This window comes from Channa argus, chromosome 19 (assembly GCF_033026475.1).
Source record: "Channa argus isolate prfri chromosome 19, Channa argus male v1.0, whole genome shotgun sequence".
NCBI classification, from domain to species: domain Eukaryota; kingdom Metazoa; phylum Chordata; class Actinopteri; order Anabantiformes; family Channidae; genus Channa; species Channa argus.
In genome coordinates, this window is record NC_090215.1 from 11,356,331 (window position 1) to 11,374,130 (window position 17,800).

Consider the following 17,800-nt stretch of genomic DNA (forward strand, 5'->3'; position numbering starts at 1 on the left):
TTAAAATAAATTCCTATACAGTTTTTAGTATAGTATGCAATTAAAATCCTGCATTTTTTGTCTCCCCAGCTCCCTGGTAGTTAAGCAAACGCTTCAAAATCTTCATCACATCATTGTAAGGGTTCAAATGGTGTTGATAATTCAGTGAACCACTGATTGAAGGGAAGTGGTTGAGTTTGGGCTTAACCAAAATGACTATACTTTGCAATATTAATCAGTAGTAAAATGGAGTTATCTGAGTTTATTTTGGACCCTTTTAAAATACTTTTACAGTTGAAGGGAAATCAGATCAGAATAAAATTAAGTTTACAAAGTTTGTGAACGAGTGTATGTACACACATGCTGTGACATATTTATAGGCCTGCTGAGCCTGTGCTTTGTTCTGGTGCCTAAACAGAATGGTAGCACCAAACCAACTTGTGGGAACAATACAAAGCTGAATGTGTTTACTTTACCAAACTGAGCGGGATCCTCTTTTCATCCGTGTGCCCTTAAGGCTGTTTATTTGTTTTGTTGCCGTTTTTCCTGGAGTGCTTTGAATTTACTTTTATATGAGGTTCCTGACCATTTAGCAGTCAGCCAGTGATGTGGTTTATGACCATTTACTTTCTGACTTAATATACTTTACAGTAACTTTTTCTCTATCGCACTTTATTCTCCTCCACAACCGCTCTCTTGATTTCCATCCTATTCCCAGAACAGTCTGTGCTGTTCTCATTCTACAGGAAGCACTTGTACAAGTACCCATACAGATATATATTTTTGTATTATTTACTTGGTATTTAATCTGGTAAAACTAAACAAAGACAACCCCCCTTCGAAAGCCATGGATAAGAATCTGCCCTTTCTTATGATTCTTATGACACTATATTGGTTTTTGGACTTTAGGACATGAAAAAATGTGTGTGTGTGTGCGTGCGTGCATGAGAGAGAGAGAGAGGTGTGCATGCCCTATGGGTAAACTGTAAGGTTGGGACTTGTAAGAAGACACTGCAGTGTCAGCAAGTAGCTATAACTGTCGTCATTCCCATATTTCATTGCCTTTTTCCTTCGTTTGTCTCTCAGCGGGACAGGACAGCTCATTTGGAGTTTCTTTTTTGTCAGTGGGAATCAATTGATATCCCATGTCACGAAGTATAGGTAATGAATAATGCTACACAAATCAAAATGACATGGCTCTTGAGTAAAGCTGTGAAGCCAATGTGATTGCATCTCATCTCTCATCTATATATATGTGTGTGTATGCCTGCGCCCCATCCATTCCCAGGCGTGTTTGGAGGCTGACTGAGCCTTGTGGGCTAATAGCCAGGTGGAGCGCTACATAATTCATTGAAACAAAATGTCTAGCTGCAGAGGAGAGAAGGATTATGGACCCAGGGTCATACCTGTGCTGCTTTTATTGCAGCACTGTTGAAAGAGAGAAAGAAATCTCAAACAAATGCGGAAAATGGGACACTGCAGATGTGATAAAAGGGTAGTCTGACACTGATGTGCCTTCTGTTGTTGGATTTGTAGCCTCAGCTTTTTAACCCTGCACTGTTCTGACAAGGCAGTGAAAGTCCTGTCCTTTATATTGTCCATGTAGTTAAATCAAATCATTAATCTGTGGTAATTAGTTTGGGAGCCTCTTCAGTAGGTGCAGTGAGCTTTGACATCCTGTCCCATTGCACTGCATTGGCCTCCTCAATTCTTTGCTTTTCTCGCTGCTCACAGGGGTAAGGAAAACACAAGGTCAAGGCAGGAGGAGGGAGGGGGGGGGGGGTTTGCACTGCAGATGCCATTTTATTGTTATGCCTTAAATTCCATTCACAGCCAAGGCAACTATGGAAACAGCTGGGTGGGGTACATCCCATATTTCTTTGGATTTATTGCAGAGGTTGTAATGCTCTCTGAGGTTTAAAGAACTGAGGTGTCAGGGCTTAAAATCTAGATGCTGAATTGTTAGACGAAATGACCAAAAGTAACCAGCAAGTAATCACATAATTATTAGTTATCTGGTGTCCTAGATATGTTACGCTGCAGCACAGAAACAACATAAGATATAATACTCTCTGTGGTATAAAACTCTGTGGTGAAGGTAATTTCAGAAATTCAAAGCAACCACCAGGGCTTTACTTTCTTGTAACTCTCTTTCTAATTCACACCTCCTGCTCTTTGCTGCCATTCTTTTCTTTCCCTTCCACATCATTCATTCCTACAAGCTGTGAATGAGTCAGTTCAGCTCATGCATACAAAGAGTCAGGAGGAGCGGAGCTCTTACAGAGTGTGGAGGAGGCAGAGCGGAGACAACAGAGCAGCGCTGGTCCCTGAAGGTTAGATTTGAGAGGGATGCTGCTGAGCAAGCTTCATCACTCTGTTACACAGCAGGATCAGTCACTGTAGATTGCAGCCCTGCTCCTCTCCTTCTGTTGCTTTGTTTTCCATCACTCTTCAGTCTCACCCTCTCAGATCTTATTGTTTCTTCCTGCTTCATCTGTTTTCTTTTTGTTTTTTTGCCCCTATTTTCTCTCAGCCTCTCTTTTCTCAGTTTATCACTTTTTTTCTTACTTTATCCAGCTTTGTTGCCTTTTCCTTTCTGGAAAATTGGAGTAACTATGTTGTTTATCTGCCAGACATTGCTGTGAGCTAAGACACTTTACTGAGGTCAGTCATGCACTGTAAAGTTTCATCCCTGATACCCCTGCACCACGCCTGTCACATGTGTTCATTCATGTATGCGTTCAGGTGTGAGATGCAGAGAGGGACTGACCTTGGTTGACATTAAAGTCACTTGGTTGTAAAACTGTATATGCTTTGTCACCTCTTGATAATTTATTTTAAACACTGATAGATGTGTATTTTGTTTTCCCTGTGGCCTGTGCAATAAACAGTTTCTCAGTCCGTATATTTTTGTTTAGATTGGATTCTGCTTGGAATGTGTTAAATTGCGGACTGTGTGACTTTATTCTTCATTTGTCTCTTTTCATGCATGTCCAATGCATAATGCATAGTAAGCACTAAATTACCACAACATATTGAATGGCCACCAAGTTGATTTAGAGGCTGACTTTGTATAACGTAAGACTGAAAAGCCAATAACTTGAATGAAAAGCTCCTAATCCATTAGGTCCTCACATGTAGTAAGTCATATGAAGCCTGTAATGTAATGCGTCCTTCACGTGCTGCTGGTGAAGGTCTATTGTGTAATTGAGGAAAGTGAGCCTGTAGTACACCTCACGTTCTTCATTGGCATTCACCACCTGCACTTCATTGACGTCTTTCACTGCAGCATGTGCATTTGTGTGTGACAGAATGCTGCTGCTGTGCCAGCATATTCCTCACTCCCATGGCTCTGCCCTGGCTGCCCTTCAGCCCTGCCATGGGTCTTCAATCCCCACATCCCAACCTACTGATCCTCAACTATCCCGGCCTGGTGCCAAGCAGGCAGTGTAGGACAATGAGTCAGGCACGGTTTATGATCCCCTTCATCCTCCAATAGGGCAGAACACTGTTAACATGATGCATGAAGTGGCGGGACAAGTGGTGCTTACCCAGTCACCCAAAGACTATAAAATATAGGCCTTAGTGGCCACGAAAGGGGAAGATGGGGATTGTAGGGCAACCGAAGGGCCACAGTGCTCAATCGTGCTTGACTGACTGACTGGATGCACCTGGTGTATCTAACTCAAGCCAGAGAATGTTGAAAAGATGCTGTGTTTTAAATTTAGCACACAGCAAGGGCACCAGCTCAAAACTGAAGAATCGTTTTAAGTCTCCAGCTTTGCATGTGCAGTGTAATTTTGAAAAGGCACCCTGGCCTGAAGCTCTTTCAGGAGGGGGGGATTTGAATCAGAATGCCTGCATTCTTTAAAAATTGATTTGTAACCAACCATTTTGACTTACTCTCACCTTTCAAATTCCTTTTGTTACTATCTTATGTGCTCATTTGTTAGAAATGGCAATCTGGTGACAAGTTATAAATCCTAACATGTAGAAAATAAGAGATGACCTTTTGCCATCTATGCAAACTGTAATCAATTGTTTATTGTCTCTGGCTGGTAATATCCTGTTACTTTGTATGACCGCTGCAGTGAATTGACTCACCCACCTCCAGGATATGAGAATTGGCCCAGTGAAAAGAGTTAAAAAGATGAAATAAGATATGCAAGGGAAAAAGAGAAAGAAGAAGTGAAAGTCACCTGCTCTGGGTGCTTAAAGAAGGGATTCATGTTTTTAGGTTTATTGAAGCTTTAGGCTCATATACAACATGCATGCATCCTTAAATACAGTATGTGTTGACACATCAAAGATTGTCCATCTCTCCTCTTTTTCTCTCTTTGCACAAGTAATGTGTGCAGAAACTCACAGAAGACTGATCGATTTGGAGGCCACGGAGTTCACCATTGTTGTTTTATAGTCGTGTTTATGTGTAAATGTCTGTGTGTGTGGGTTTGTGTCTGCCTTGGGCTGATAAGAGGATTTGTTTAAGACCCTTTTTGTTCTTTAAGCGACATTTTCGTCTCTTTCCCAGTACTTTTGTTCAAGAAAAAATTTGTTTTAATTGAGTCTAGATAAGGATTTGGGCTCTGGGACAGTGTTTAACACAGAACTTTACTATATGAAAGAACTCTATTGGTCCGATTCACAGATGAAAAAATGTCCAAAAGCGTGTTGGGATGAAAATATAAAGGCAGGAAACGATAAAAGCCACTTGGGATGTAAAAATACTAGATGCAAATGTTATGACAAAAACAAACTTTGTCGATGGATTAGAGGTGTGTGCGTGTATTATATAGTCTGCATAAGTGTTCTCTCTTCTTGCGGGAGAGATCAGACATTTGAGACACCTGCTGTGTCTGCTGCTAAACACAGACAGTCACAAACCCCACTGTACAGATGTGCTTGCACCCTGCTGTCAGAGTTTAGTAACCGAATTTAAGACATTGGCATTTAAGAAGCTTTGTAGCTATATGTAGTTTGGTCCAGGTTCTGGTATATTTGAAAGGATCAAGCAAAATGAAATCAATCGAATTCTGATCTGTATTTAAGTTTGTTTTTGTTTTTCAGCGTAGCATCAAGTACACTTGCTAATGCAAGTCCATTAAAAGCTTAACAGTGATAAGATGAGGTTGTCCTCATAGACTTCAGATCTACACATTTCAAAGGTTGAGGCTTCTCCCTTCCTATCGATGGGTTCTTTGTCTCCCTTTCTCCCCAGATTAAGAATGTGGATGTTCTCTTTGATAGCATCTAATGCTTTTCATTCTATGTCAGAAATACTGGATCGGGACAAAACTAACAAGCATTTTAATGCATATGCACACTTGCTGTACAACCGCCATAAATGTAATACCGCTGCTGTCTCTCTCTCTCACACCCACACAAACCCTGATAACTGTTTCTGGTGTAATTATCGAAAGTTTGCCAACTGGTTACTGGTGGTAAATGGCTGTGACTCATAGGATGTCCACAAGAGGTTTTCCCACTTGTCCAGCTAAATTTATCTAATTTTAATGAGTTTTTTTCCATCCTGTGGTGAAGTGCCACAGTGTGATTGGTTCACCTCAGTGAATGCCTTAGAGCCCCAAGAGTAAATATTTCACCTCTGCATGCTCTGAGCTTTGCTGGTGCCTTTAGGTCAATGCCAGACTCTCTGGAGCTTTCAGGTTCGTTATTACAGAGGCTTCCAGAGCTGTGAGAAATGACCTCATTGGTGGTGGGGCATTTGTATGGATCTCAAAGAAGGTGTGAGCATTAATGAGGAAAGTGGAAAATCTTTTTGGATTTGATCCCGTAGTGCTGTCTTCCTGTTTAATAACGTATATGTATGTCCAGTAAGTAAAACAGATTAAAAAAGTGTGTTGATTTTAAGATTCTGTCTGTCTGTTTTTCTGTCTGTCTGTCTGTTTAGCCATCATGTATGTGATGGGAGCCCTGGGTCCTGCAGCTGGCTACCTCCTGGGTGGTGTCCTCATCGGCTTCTACGTTGATCCCAAAACTGTAGTCAACATTGACCAGAGTGACCCTCGCTTTGTTGGCAACTGGTAAATATATGTGTAAAGCTGAATGGCTAACACACCTACCTACTTATGTCTATGTACCCTCTCTCATATGTTCCTTGCTTTCAGGTGGAGCGGGTTTCTCTTGTGTGCCATAGCCATGCTTCTGGTCATCTTTCCAATGTTTGCCTTTCCCAAAAAGCTGCCTCCCCGCCACAAAAAGAGGAAGAAGAAAAAGATCGGCTCACCAGATGACGCGTCCAGTGATGACGATGTGATGAAAGAAAAGTCCAGTAGCAAAAGCCAGAACGTCTCCTCCTCCATGGGCTTCGGTCAGGACTTCAAAGGTAAGGATGTGATCGTATCAGCCTTCCTTTTTCTACCTCTGGAGTCCTAGGTGTTTAGTACCTTGCATAAAAGAACTTTGAGCTACTGATGTACAAATCGACCATAATCCAATCAATATTAAGGATTAGTTATCTTATCTTATAGTCGAAACTCCATTGAGATATACTTAAAACATGTTATAGATTGATGATGAAGGAGCTGGTCTACACAGTTTCCCATTGAAGAAGATAAATTACTAACAAGGGCAGTTTTAGTGGCCTGCAGTAAATTATAGCAAACATGGCTCAGGATCACACATTATTGGTGTCGGATGAAAACTGATCTAAGCATCCGTAAGCTCAAATAAGAATCCAAAAGCACCTGTGCATTGGTGAAAGGCACCACTCATTGGACATTTTAATGTCTTCTTATTCATATATACAAGGAATCCCCCCTTCGGTTTAATTGAATCCTGCTCCTGTATTTCCCAGTGTTCTTTTATCTGATTTTTTTTTTCTCTCAAGACAGTTCTCTCCCTCCCCCTCTCTTTAAATGAGCTCTCATGGGATTTCAGTCACGTTTCCACACACCAGAGCAGAAAGGCTGAGCAGCAGATGATAATAGTAGCCGACACGCTTTCTCTAACAGTGTTCAGCATATGCAAAATCGCCATCATGTTATCTAACAATTTAAATAGATGGATACTCATAACTCACAACACACAGCAGCTTAATTATGTCTTGGAGAACAGATAACAAATACTGAAACCCTGAATGCACCGTAGCTTCCTTAGACCACTGCTCGCTCTACTGCTGTTTTACTTATTCCAGCAGGATATTTTGGTCCGGTGTGCAAACTATGGTCAAGTTTGCAGAGTCAGGGACTTCACTGTTTGGATCTGTAGTGTATTGCAGTGCTGTGTGTGGCTTTCTATTGATGTGTGTGTTTGTCTGTAGAGCATAAATTCAGCATTTTCCCTAAAAGATTTGCTGAGGTGAAGTGGCTGTTTTCACCAGGCATGTTTTTCTCTATAGATCACAAGCAAAACTGAGAAATGCAAACTCTGAATATTTTCAGAAACACTTGTCAGAGAGATGCACTTTAGATTTTAGAATGTTCTAGAGTGTTGTTGACTATTTACTTACAATAGTAGCAAACTTACTGTTTGCAAACAATTCTTAGCATTTCTTGAATGTTTTTTCTAGAGTATGTATGAATAATTGTAATTGGTAATTTAACGGAAACGATACAGATCTAGTAAGGTCAATAATTTTACCGTGACATAATAATCAGGATTTACTTCTACCCAAATGCCAGTATTCATACTTAAATTTCCTGCTGGATTGTAAGAAATTGGCATAAATAAGCATTTGCCACAGACATCAGTCAGTAGAATTTGAGTCAGAAAATTGTTCAAGGTATGAAACTAAATGGTCCTTTATGCAGATGCATCCTGCTGTATTTGGTTGAGATAGACATAAGCCTTTTTTTAAATTCATTTATACAATAGTTTGGAAATATCTTAGGTTTCAAAGTGTATTCGGCTTTGACTGATATCCTAAGGGGATAACCTATCTGGACATAAAAATGGGCCCTTGGATTGGATTTCATTCTGCATGTAATACCAGCTGTGTTTTTAAAAATAAACAGTACAATTAAGGTTATTAATTAGTGCTTTAATATGTATTGTTGACTGGACTGATGCAGAACTTTCTGAACCTCACAGAAAAGATGAGTGGGAAAAATGCTGAACCACAAGGATAAGTGCTAGATTGTTGTCTGCAGATACTGACCTTAGCGGATCAGGTATCAGTCATTACGTGACTGATACACGTGGAATATAGTCCCTTCCTCAGTCAGTGTCAAAAATGTGTAAGCTATTATTTAGTTTTTTTGAATGATGTATTAGAATCAAAACTGGGAGAGAAAAAATAGAGTCAGTGAGTCCAGCAGCAAATCCTAATATTTAAGAAGCAAGATTCACTTGTATGAATTACAGTGCATTTACAGCTTTTGGGAGTAATGTGCCATTGTATCATGTCTCTGCTAATGTGAGTCTGATTGAGAGAGCAGTTGCTGTAGATGTCTACAGACCCTTGCCATCTGTCCCCATCCCCCCAGAAACAAGATTACAGCCCAACTCCACAGGAATGAAATAATTAGCGTCACTGTTACATTCCCACCTTTTGATCTGGCGTACGAATGACGCATGCTAATATTTCCCCACCTACTACAGGATTAGTTGAATTAGTGCTGAGCCAGCCATCCCTACATCAAGGCACTAGACTAGACTAGTTAGACTGAGCAGGTTCATAAAAACCTCCCCAAGAAAAAGGCAGCAATAATCCACTGTAAACCCAATTCCCTTTCTTTGTTTTGTGTTATTTGTGTATGAAGCATATCAGAAGTCCAATGAGACAGTGACTGTAAATATTATTTGCTCTCAGGAAAACACTTAAAGACTGTGGGCAACTCTGGAGATGCCAGTTGTGAGAATCTGTCTGAGTTTTCTCTGAAGTGTGTCAGATGAAAGAACACACACACACTTTGTGAGGGGAGACAAAAACAGCTCTAATAAATTCATCCCTTGGTTGCTGCCCACCGCCATCTTTCCTCTCCCGGATAGTTAAGGCCCCCAAAGTTCAAACTAATTTGCATATGCATAAGTTGCCTTGCTTCTAATTCCTGCTAATTATTGTTGATGGAGCAGCTCTGGATTTTTGGTGTAAAAAAGCAGAACAGAAAAGCCATCTTTTGGATTGCACTGCAAAATTGAAAAGATCCTTTTAGTTGTGGGCTTATTTAAATGATTTTATTTATTTAGTTAGTTAGTTAGTCATTAATATGAGACACACCAGACGTCCACTTCAATAGCAATGTTCTATCCCAAGGCCAGTATAGAGATGTAGTCCATGTAGCATGTGTGCAGGGTCTTTCAGTACGAGCACAAGTTGTCTAAGGTCCCTGAGGATTACAGTGATCCTCATTCTGTCACACAGCTACTGAAATGCTATATGTCGGCCATGTTAGGATTGTAAGGGCCTGTGACCCTGAAACCTTGTTTTGTGCAACGTGGGTCTGTGGCAAGTGATTCAAAGTCAAACTTTTCCACACAGAAAAAATACTGAATATGACAAGAGCTTCAAAATCACCTGCAAACAGTGAAAGCAGGGAGCAGCCCCAGAGATGGGCTTTGGAAATTTTTTTCTTGGCCTAACATGTTTCTATGTTAAACAGGATTGGCAAAACACACATTAATGGTCACCCACCAAAGGCGGCAGCAGCAGAACTAAATAGCTTGTTAATGCTGAATCTTTCATATAACTGGTTAAGGCAGTGTCCCCTAAAATCCAAAATTACGTTTTATTGGCATTTTGTGTATGTGCCCCAGTCAGATGCTGATACTTCTCTGGTATAAAATGCATTTTTGACATATTTGGGATTCTTTGATGGCATGAATGTTCTTCTAGATTCACACAGACACAAGGCCAGAATGCAAAATATGTTTTTATCTTATAGGATATTTTTAAACATAACTCCACTAATTTACTGTGGCATGAAAACAGCTATATACCACATATGTTAGCTTTTTCCGTAGTTGGTTCATGGACAGCACAGTGATGTCACGATTTTTGAGTTGCCATGACAGCAATCATCTGACCTGCTGGTGTTGCTGTGAATAAGCGAGTGAATCTTATTGGCACCTGTTTGAGGATTATACTGTGCTGCATGTCCTCTGCTGAAGAAAACCACATCTGAGATTTATCTCGGGAATTACTTGTTTATACAGTCATCGCAGAAGCGCAATCTAAAGCTGTTGCTTTCTTCTTAGTAACGGTGATGCACATACACTTTTCTTTTGAGTAACAGGTAGGCAGGCATTCTGCTTCACGGCGACTGAACTGTATGCACCCTGTCTTTGGGCAGATGTAAAGAGCTCATTTGCCCTTGTTTTGATGAACTAATGATGACTGCATTCTGGATACATTTGCAGAGCTTGGTTGGTTGCTGTAGAATGTAAGGATTCACACAATCTTTCTGTTGGTTTTATGTCACTTAAAGCTAAATCATTTCAGGATACAGCTATAGGCACAGACAGGTAATTAAAAAGACAGCACTGATGTTTACACTGTATTCATTAAGAACCTGAATGTATTTCGCACATAGCAGACCATATGTTTGTTTTGATGCTTGGTTCTGCAGTCGTGTATGAAACAAGCATAATTATCCTGATGTAATCAGACACGGCTGAGTACTTGTTTGAATATACACTATATTGCCAAAAGTATTCGCTCACCTGCCTTAGACCCATATGAACTTTAGTGACATCCCATTCTTTATCCATAGGGTTTAATATGACTTCGGCCCACCCTTTGCAGCTATAACAGCTTCAACTCTTCTGTGAAGGCTTTCCACAAGGTTTAGGAGTGTGTTTATGAAATACATAATACACAGTGCTCGCAGTCTTCGCTCTAATTCATCCCAAAGGTGTTCTATTGGGTTGAGGTCAGGACTCTGTGCAGGCCAATCAAGTTCTTCCACACCAAACTCACTCATCCATGTCTTTATGGACCTTGCTTTTTGCACCTGAATTAACTTATTTGGATGGGTTAGCGAATACTTTTGGCAGTATAGTTTATGTGTGCATTTATGTGTGTATGTCATTTTAAAGGTGATGCTTACTTTACTTACTAGATGATTTATTTGGGTTATAGATGCCTTTTTTTTTCCTAATTACAGCTTTTCAGTAATGACAACTCAGTCTTGTTCTGTTTGTGAGGGGGCTGAGCGAAAACTAAAATAGTACCTTATTGTGTGTTAATTACAGTGCTCCATCTTGTTTTGTGTCCCTCCTCAGACCTGCCCAAGGCAGCACTAAGGATCCTCAGCAACATGACCTTCCTCTTCGTCAGCCTCTCCTACACAGCAGAGTGTGCCATCGTCACCGCCTTCATCACCTTCATCCCCAAATTTATTGAGTCACAGTTTGGTCTTCCCGCCTCCAATGCCAGCATATACACTGGTAAGTTTATTTTTTTTTATTTTTTATTTTTTAAAGACAGTGGTATGAGAGGTAAAATTGATCAACTACATTTAGTCATTTAGCAGACGCTTTTATCCAAAGTGGCTTACAAGTGAGGTACAAGCCAAGCAAACTAATTGGTGATCAGTTATTAAAAAAAAAAAAAGGCCCAAACATGGTAGGAACTTTCATGAGGGGGAATGTTGGTTGGCAACAGAACAGAAGATTTTTTTGTGTGTGTGTCTAATGTAGTAATGAAGCAGAGTCACTTTACAGGTTAATTGAACTGTCCCTCTTCATAAAACACAGTAAGCATATTATCATTAAATTACATTTTAGTTAAATTCCAAGTCTGGACGTGAAGTATTCACATAAAGTATTTTTCCCTTGGAAAGGACAGTAAATGACACACCTTCATATACTACATGCACTACTGGTCTGTACCAGTTTAAGCTCACATTTGTCCTCTCTGCTTCATGTGCGCACATTGGTAGGCAGCACCATGAGTCATGGAGTCCTGCAGACTTTCATTCAGTGATAAGCTTTCGTCGCTTTGCCTGACTGTAACAAGTCTCTGCTGACTGCAGGAGACAGTTTCATCATACTGTGGTCACACGCATTCTACCCTTTGGATCTGCCTGCAGTTTGTATGCCACATATGTAGACTGTACAGAGACCCAGTCTAATCCGTCAGTCATGTTGAGCCAGTGATGCTAATGCGCAACAAATCTGCTGGCAGGATTATTACAGAGAGGTGTGAATGAAAAGTTATTTCTTTGAAATCTAAAACAACTGTTTGTCCACGTATTCTGCTTGTTAACATATGGTTGGTTACACACACACATAAATACACACACGCCCCCACATACACACTACAAATGCCTCATCTCATCTGCCTGTTGCCAGGATACAAGGGTAAGGGCAAACGGGTGGTGCGGTTGTCATGGCTACCCAAACGATGCCAAGGTGCTGAATGTGACGATGACTGGAGAAGAGCAGGAGGAGAGGGCACTCCTGTTGTTGGGAGCACTGTGCTGCCAGATGGACTGACCAACTGTGACATTTCCCTGATGATTGTCACAGATATTTTTTTTTTTTTTAGGAATGGCCAGAATATTAGACCAACGCTTTTGATTGTGTTAAGTAATAACACATTCAAAAGCACACACAGTGATAGTGTTTTGATACATTCCAGTGATGACACCATGGCTGCTTTTTGTGTCCAGTCCTTCTTACTAACTGGTTTCCTCCGTGGTGACACACCGTGTTAACTTTTGAATGAAGGCATAATTAAGTTTTAGAAACGGGCACTCATGGGTTTTGCCTCTAAAGCCTTGCATGGTCTAGTATGATCAGTAGCTTGTAGTGGCTTCTGTTGCATTAGTTTAGAATTGTAGCCGGATGCTAAACAGCAATGGCGAGCAATGCTCTTTGCTGCCACAGCCTGACATGACTCACTGGTAACCCACAGCTAGGTCACACTGATCCAGCAAAGCCTATTCTGGTCCCTTCTTCTGTGAAGTTATTTATTCTCGGTTTAACAGGGTATTGTACTATATCCAACAAGATGCCACATAACTTTGAAATAAAAGCATAGTTCTGACATATTCACACTGTTGCTGTTGGTGTGCATGAAAAACACTGTAGATCAGATGCTTATTGCACTCAGTCATGATTTACAGAAATGAATTCAGTGATAAGTTATTCATGACAAATTAGCTGCTCTATTTCTGTGCTGTCTGAAGATCTTTCTCCATCTCACCTACTCTTACATTCTCTGATCTTTCACAGGTTTGATCATTGTACCCAGTGCCGGGGTGGGTATCGTGTTGGGGGGCTATATCATTAAGAAATTGAAGCTTGGTGCCAGAGAGTCAGCCAAGCTGGCCATGATCTGCAGCGGGGTGTCTCTGCTCTGCTTTTCCACTCTCTTCATAGTGGGCTGTGAGAGCATCAATCTGGGAGGCATCAACATACCCTACACTACTGGGTAAGTACACACATGATAGACACAGCTCAAAAAGGTCTAAAACAGACTAACCCCTCCCCTGGTTTCCTTTCTGGTTTTTCCCTACATATTCTTTTGAAGTAAGAGACACAGCACATCGGATTGATATAAATGGTTTCTACCTATTTAGCACTTTTCGGCCTTATTGGTACAAAAAGTGCCTTTCATTCACCCATTCACACACCAGTAGTGGCAGCTGACATGCACAGTGTCGGCCTGACACTGGGAGCAACCTGGGCTTCAGTGTTTTACCCCAGGACATATGGACAGGAGGAGGAGGCGCCTCTTCACCTCCTGAGCCACAGCCACCTCGAGACATCTTTTTAGCCTTATTATACGGGAAGCTCATGTTCCTGTCTTATCAAACACAAACGTCAGAGTTCTGCGTTCTCTATTGATTTTCATGACTATGCAGAATAATTCATTCTATATAAGGGTCTTAGCAGCTGAGTATCCAATTGATTCTAAACTGCCTTTTGAAAAATGCACCTTAGGCTGCATTTGAAGTTGTATCTGAAGCCACACACCATTGAGGAGGGTGTGGGTTTAGGATGCTGTCACCACCCCAATCATCCTGGTGTTGTGGCATTGTGCTGGAGTGCAAATGATTAATTAGCAGCACAGGCATCTGCTCTTGTGGCCCCACTGAATCACTACTGAATCACTTTCCCACCTCTATTTCTGCTGCTCAACACTACATCATCAGCCAGGCTGCAGAGTTAACAGTCATCTGAAGTGTCAGCCCTGGGGACAGAGTTATGGAGCGGACGTCTGCTGGCACATCTTGATGCTACAGACTGATGCACTGCATGCACAGATTGACCTTAGATAATGCAAAAGACAATAAACATATTATAACTTTACTGTATTAGAATACGCTCTGAACATACGGTGTAACATTCTGCAAGCATATAATATTTGCTACAAAAGCTTTATGTTAATGAAGTTACTGCTGTAAACTGTATCGTTTACACTAGATACTTAACACTAAAGGTTCACTTAGTTAAACTTCTTTGCAATGTACGTTTCTCATGCAATGTGCCATAGCTGACCCATTAATAGCAGTCTTTAGCCCTTTTCAGACATCTCTGTATGTGTGAACGCAAACACCAAAGTCTGTTGGTCCTGACATCACACGGATTTTACCCAGCCAGCTCCCTAATGCACAGTCCGGATTATCTCCAACCGAGCTCATTTGTGAATAGACGAGGTAATACTCCAGAGAATTCACCGTGGGTGAGTGGGCTTGTTGATGACGTCCATTTCCTGCCACTGCCGTGAAACGGGCAAATACAGCAATGTCGAACTAGAAGAACAAATACATTCGTGAACTTCCCTCAGTTAGGGCAGACCTGGAAATCGTCAAACAAATACAAGAAACAGCACGAGATTCTGTGGTACACGACCAAATTAGAAAGCAAAACACTGTCACTTCTGCAGCTTTGTTTTTGCATCATGACCCCCCCCCCCCCCCCCCGCTCGAAGTGCCCAAGCACCACCCCTTTCCCAGTCACCAAGAGTATGTCTTCAGTCTTTGTGAGAACACATCTCACACAGACTATCTCCTTATGTTGGTTACATGTCTGAAAGGGAAACTCCAGACAAGTTCAGGACCTGATCATCCTGACATTCTCTAGAGTTCATTTCTGAAACAGGCTTTAGGCTCAGCTAGTGTTTGCAGAGGGGTCAACAGGGATGCGAGAGTTGGTGCAGCTCCTCATTATGAACAGTACTCATCACTAGTTGCTGGTAGCATCCACATGAGGAATGTTTCACCCAAGCTGACCCTCAGTGTTATTTGTCTGGATTTGTAACGTAGCCTAGACTTCATTCTCCCTGCTGACAGGCAGGCGATCTTACAAAAAAGGACATTACAAAGATCCTCAACTGCCTTGTGTTATGTAATATTCTTGAACATCTGCTAAGGTTTTGCACGATTAAGATTTTACTTGATTAAATGCAGCCACATAGTCATGTTACTATTAATCTTAGTATTAAAATTGTTAGTATTGAAATTTAAAAAGATGTACAATAATTAGAATCTGCAGAACACACCTTTGTGTGTGTATTAGAAATTTGTTCTTGATAAAACTTCACCGCGTTAATGAACTCTTGCTCTCTTGGCTCCTGTGTTTGGGTTTTTATGCAGCGCTGTCTGCAGACAGTGACACAATATCTGGAGGGGTCAGCAAAGGTCGGGAGTTAGTCTGGAAAAGGACGTGTGGATTCAATGCAGCGAGCCTGTGACTCCAGTTGGCCTCCAACCTTTTTACACTCAATTAGTTTTTTTTTCTGTGGGTGGTTTTACATTTTTTTTGCAAAACTCAGTGAAATATTGCCAGACTTTTCTACCCACTTATGTGATACTAATATTCACCTTTAGCACGTTATTGGATTAGAAACACTGGGACAGACATGTCCTACTAGTTTCAGGTGTGTTTGTGTGTCCATGTGACCCCAGGCTGATGTGTTCTTAGGGTCTGTCCCCATCTTTTCCGCAAGGCTCAGAGTAAATGCTTCCCAAAGAAAACCCGGGTTTCGCCTCACTGCTTCTGGCTTAGACAAAGACAAAGTTCTGTTTGGCTTACAGGGACTGTTCCCACGCCGCTCTTGAGCCTGTGGAGGTGTCATTTCCTACACCCCTCATCTCTGTCATTCTATCATCACATGAGCTGGTGGGGGGCAAGATTAGGGCCAACTAAAGCGATTATGTGCAGAAGATTAATGAGACACCAAGGCTACAGTAAACACTGCAACAAAGATTGGCAGCTTCTCATAACTTCCATTCTTCATTTTGGTTCATGAGAACACCAGTTCATAAAACACTGTGTCAGCAGTTATATATTAAAAAAAAAAAAAAGGTCAATGAGAAATAGAACAACCTTGTATAGGATTTGTAAAATCTACACCCTTAAAGTGTGCAATAAAAACACATTATAGACATTATCGTTAATCATCATCATCATAGAGTGTGACCTGTACATTCGATTTTTAAACAGATGTGCCGTAAGGGGCAAACATTGAAGTTGCAGTTTGGTTGTACTGTGTTTCGGGAAGTGGATATGATTATTCTTGTTCTTCACACACTTTCCCCCCCTCTCAATTGCTGCAGTCCGACCCTGACAATGACCCACAGGAACCTGACGGGCAGTTGCAACGTGAACTGTGGCTGCAGGATCCACGAGTACGCGCCGGTGTGCGGCTCTGACGGCATTACCTACTTTAACCCCTGCCTGGCTGGATGCAGCACTGTGGGCAATGACAGTGCCGGGGTGAGTGTGCAGAACAGCAGCAGAAAAACGCACAGCACTTGCTCACCAAAACAGCTTTTTCCCCTGTCAGATAAGTAATTGCAACACAGTCATTTATGCGTAAAGTACAATAGCAGCGATTTGGTAAAACCCTGTTAACAGGATACACAAAGACCTGCTCTGTTTATATTGTCCCCGACATAGTTGTGAAAGCACAGGAAGTCTCAAGACGCCACAAAGTCAGATAGGAAGCTACGAGGAAACGTCTAGATTCGTTGTCCACATCGCTGGTGCCACCCAGTCTGTGTGTGTCTGAATTAGGGTTTGACGTTTCATTGTGACTGAAAGTCTTTTAATGGAATAAACTTTACGTTTTAGTCAATTTAAAAAGCGAGCACTCTTATTAGATTAGTACTCATGTTGTTTTGACTACAGATGAGGAACTACACAGACTGCGGCTGCGTGCAGAGCAGACAGGTCATCACTCCTTCCTCCGGCAGCCAGGTCAATCAACTTCAGCTGGTCATTGTTAAAACCTACCTGAACGAAAATGGCTACGCCGTGTTGGGGAAGTGCGACCGCACCTGCAACACACTCATCCCTTTCCTCATTTTTCTATTCATTGTCACCCTCATCACTGCCTGTGCTCAGCCCTCTGCCATCATTGTCACACTCAGGTAAGGGACCACTTCTGCCATTTAGCATCAGACATTACAATATGCTGAACTTGTGTCATTACATGCCACATTTCTCTTTACTCAGGTCTGTTAAAGAGCAAGAAAGGCCTTTTGCTCTTGGGATGCAGTTTGTCTTGCTTCGAACTCTTGGTAAGTTCCTGACCTTGAAGTAGGAACTATAAATCCTAAAGTCATCCATTTGTTATACACACACCTATGGAATGTGATGCTATCCTGTTTGCATTCGGTAGGTGCTTACTCGATGTCTGAGTCCCTTATAGACTTCTGATCTACATGAACCTAAATAGTGCTATCCTGTGGTGTACTGCTGGTGCTGCAGGCTAGTTGATCTGTAATAAAGTCCCAACTCCACACAGCATACTGACTCTACACAGCAGGTGGTGCTTTTCAGAAAATTTACAGTAAATTTAAACATTGTATATTAGACATCAGACTTCTCACGTATGACATTTTCAAGCAAACAGGCTCCATAAGGGAGAATGTGGGTATTGTTTAGTTTGATCTGATTTAACCCC

At 41.4% G+C, this 17,800-nt stretch overlaps 1 protein-coding gene across 1 annotated transcript in view; it reads left to right on the plus strand.

The window, feature by feature from the left end:
* Window positions 1–17,800, plus strand: part of slco5a1 (solute carrier organic anion transporter family member 5A1) — a 46,936-nt gene that overhangs the window by 25,135 nt on the left and 4,001 nt on the right. Inside the window, exons 3-9 of the mRNA XM_067486681.1 lie at window positions 5,891–6,023; window positions 6,108–6,325; window positions 11,164–11,328; window positions 13,120–13,318; window positions 16,449–16,608; window positions 17,023–17,264; window positions 17,350–17,414. Coding sequence (XP_067342782.1) covers window positions 5,891–6,023; window positions 6,108–6,325; window positions 11,164–11,328; window positions 13,120–13,318; window positions 16,449–16,608; window positions 17,023–17,264; window positions 17,350–17,414 — 1,182 coding nt within the window. The remainder of the gene's footprint in view (window positions 1–5,890; window positions 6,024–6,107; window positions 6,326–11,163; window positions 11,329–13,119; window positions 13,319–16,448; window positions 16,609–17,022; window positions 17,265–17,349; window positions 17,415–17,800) is intronic.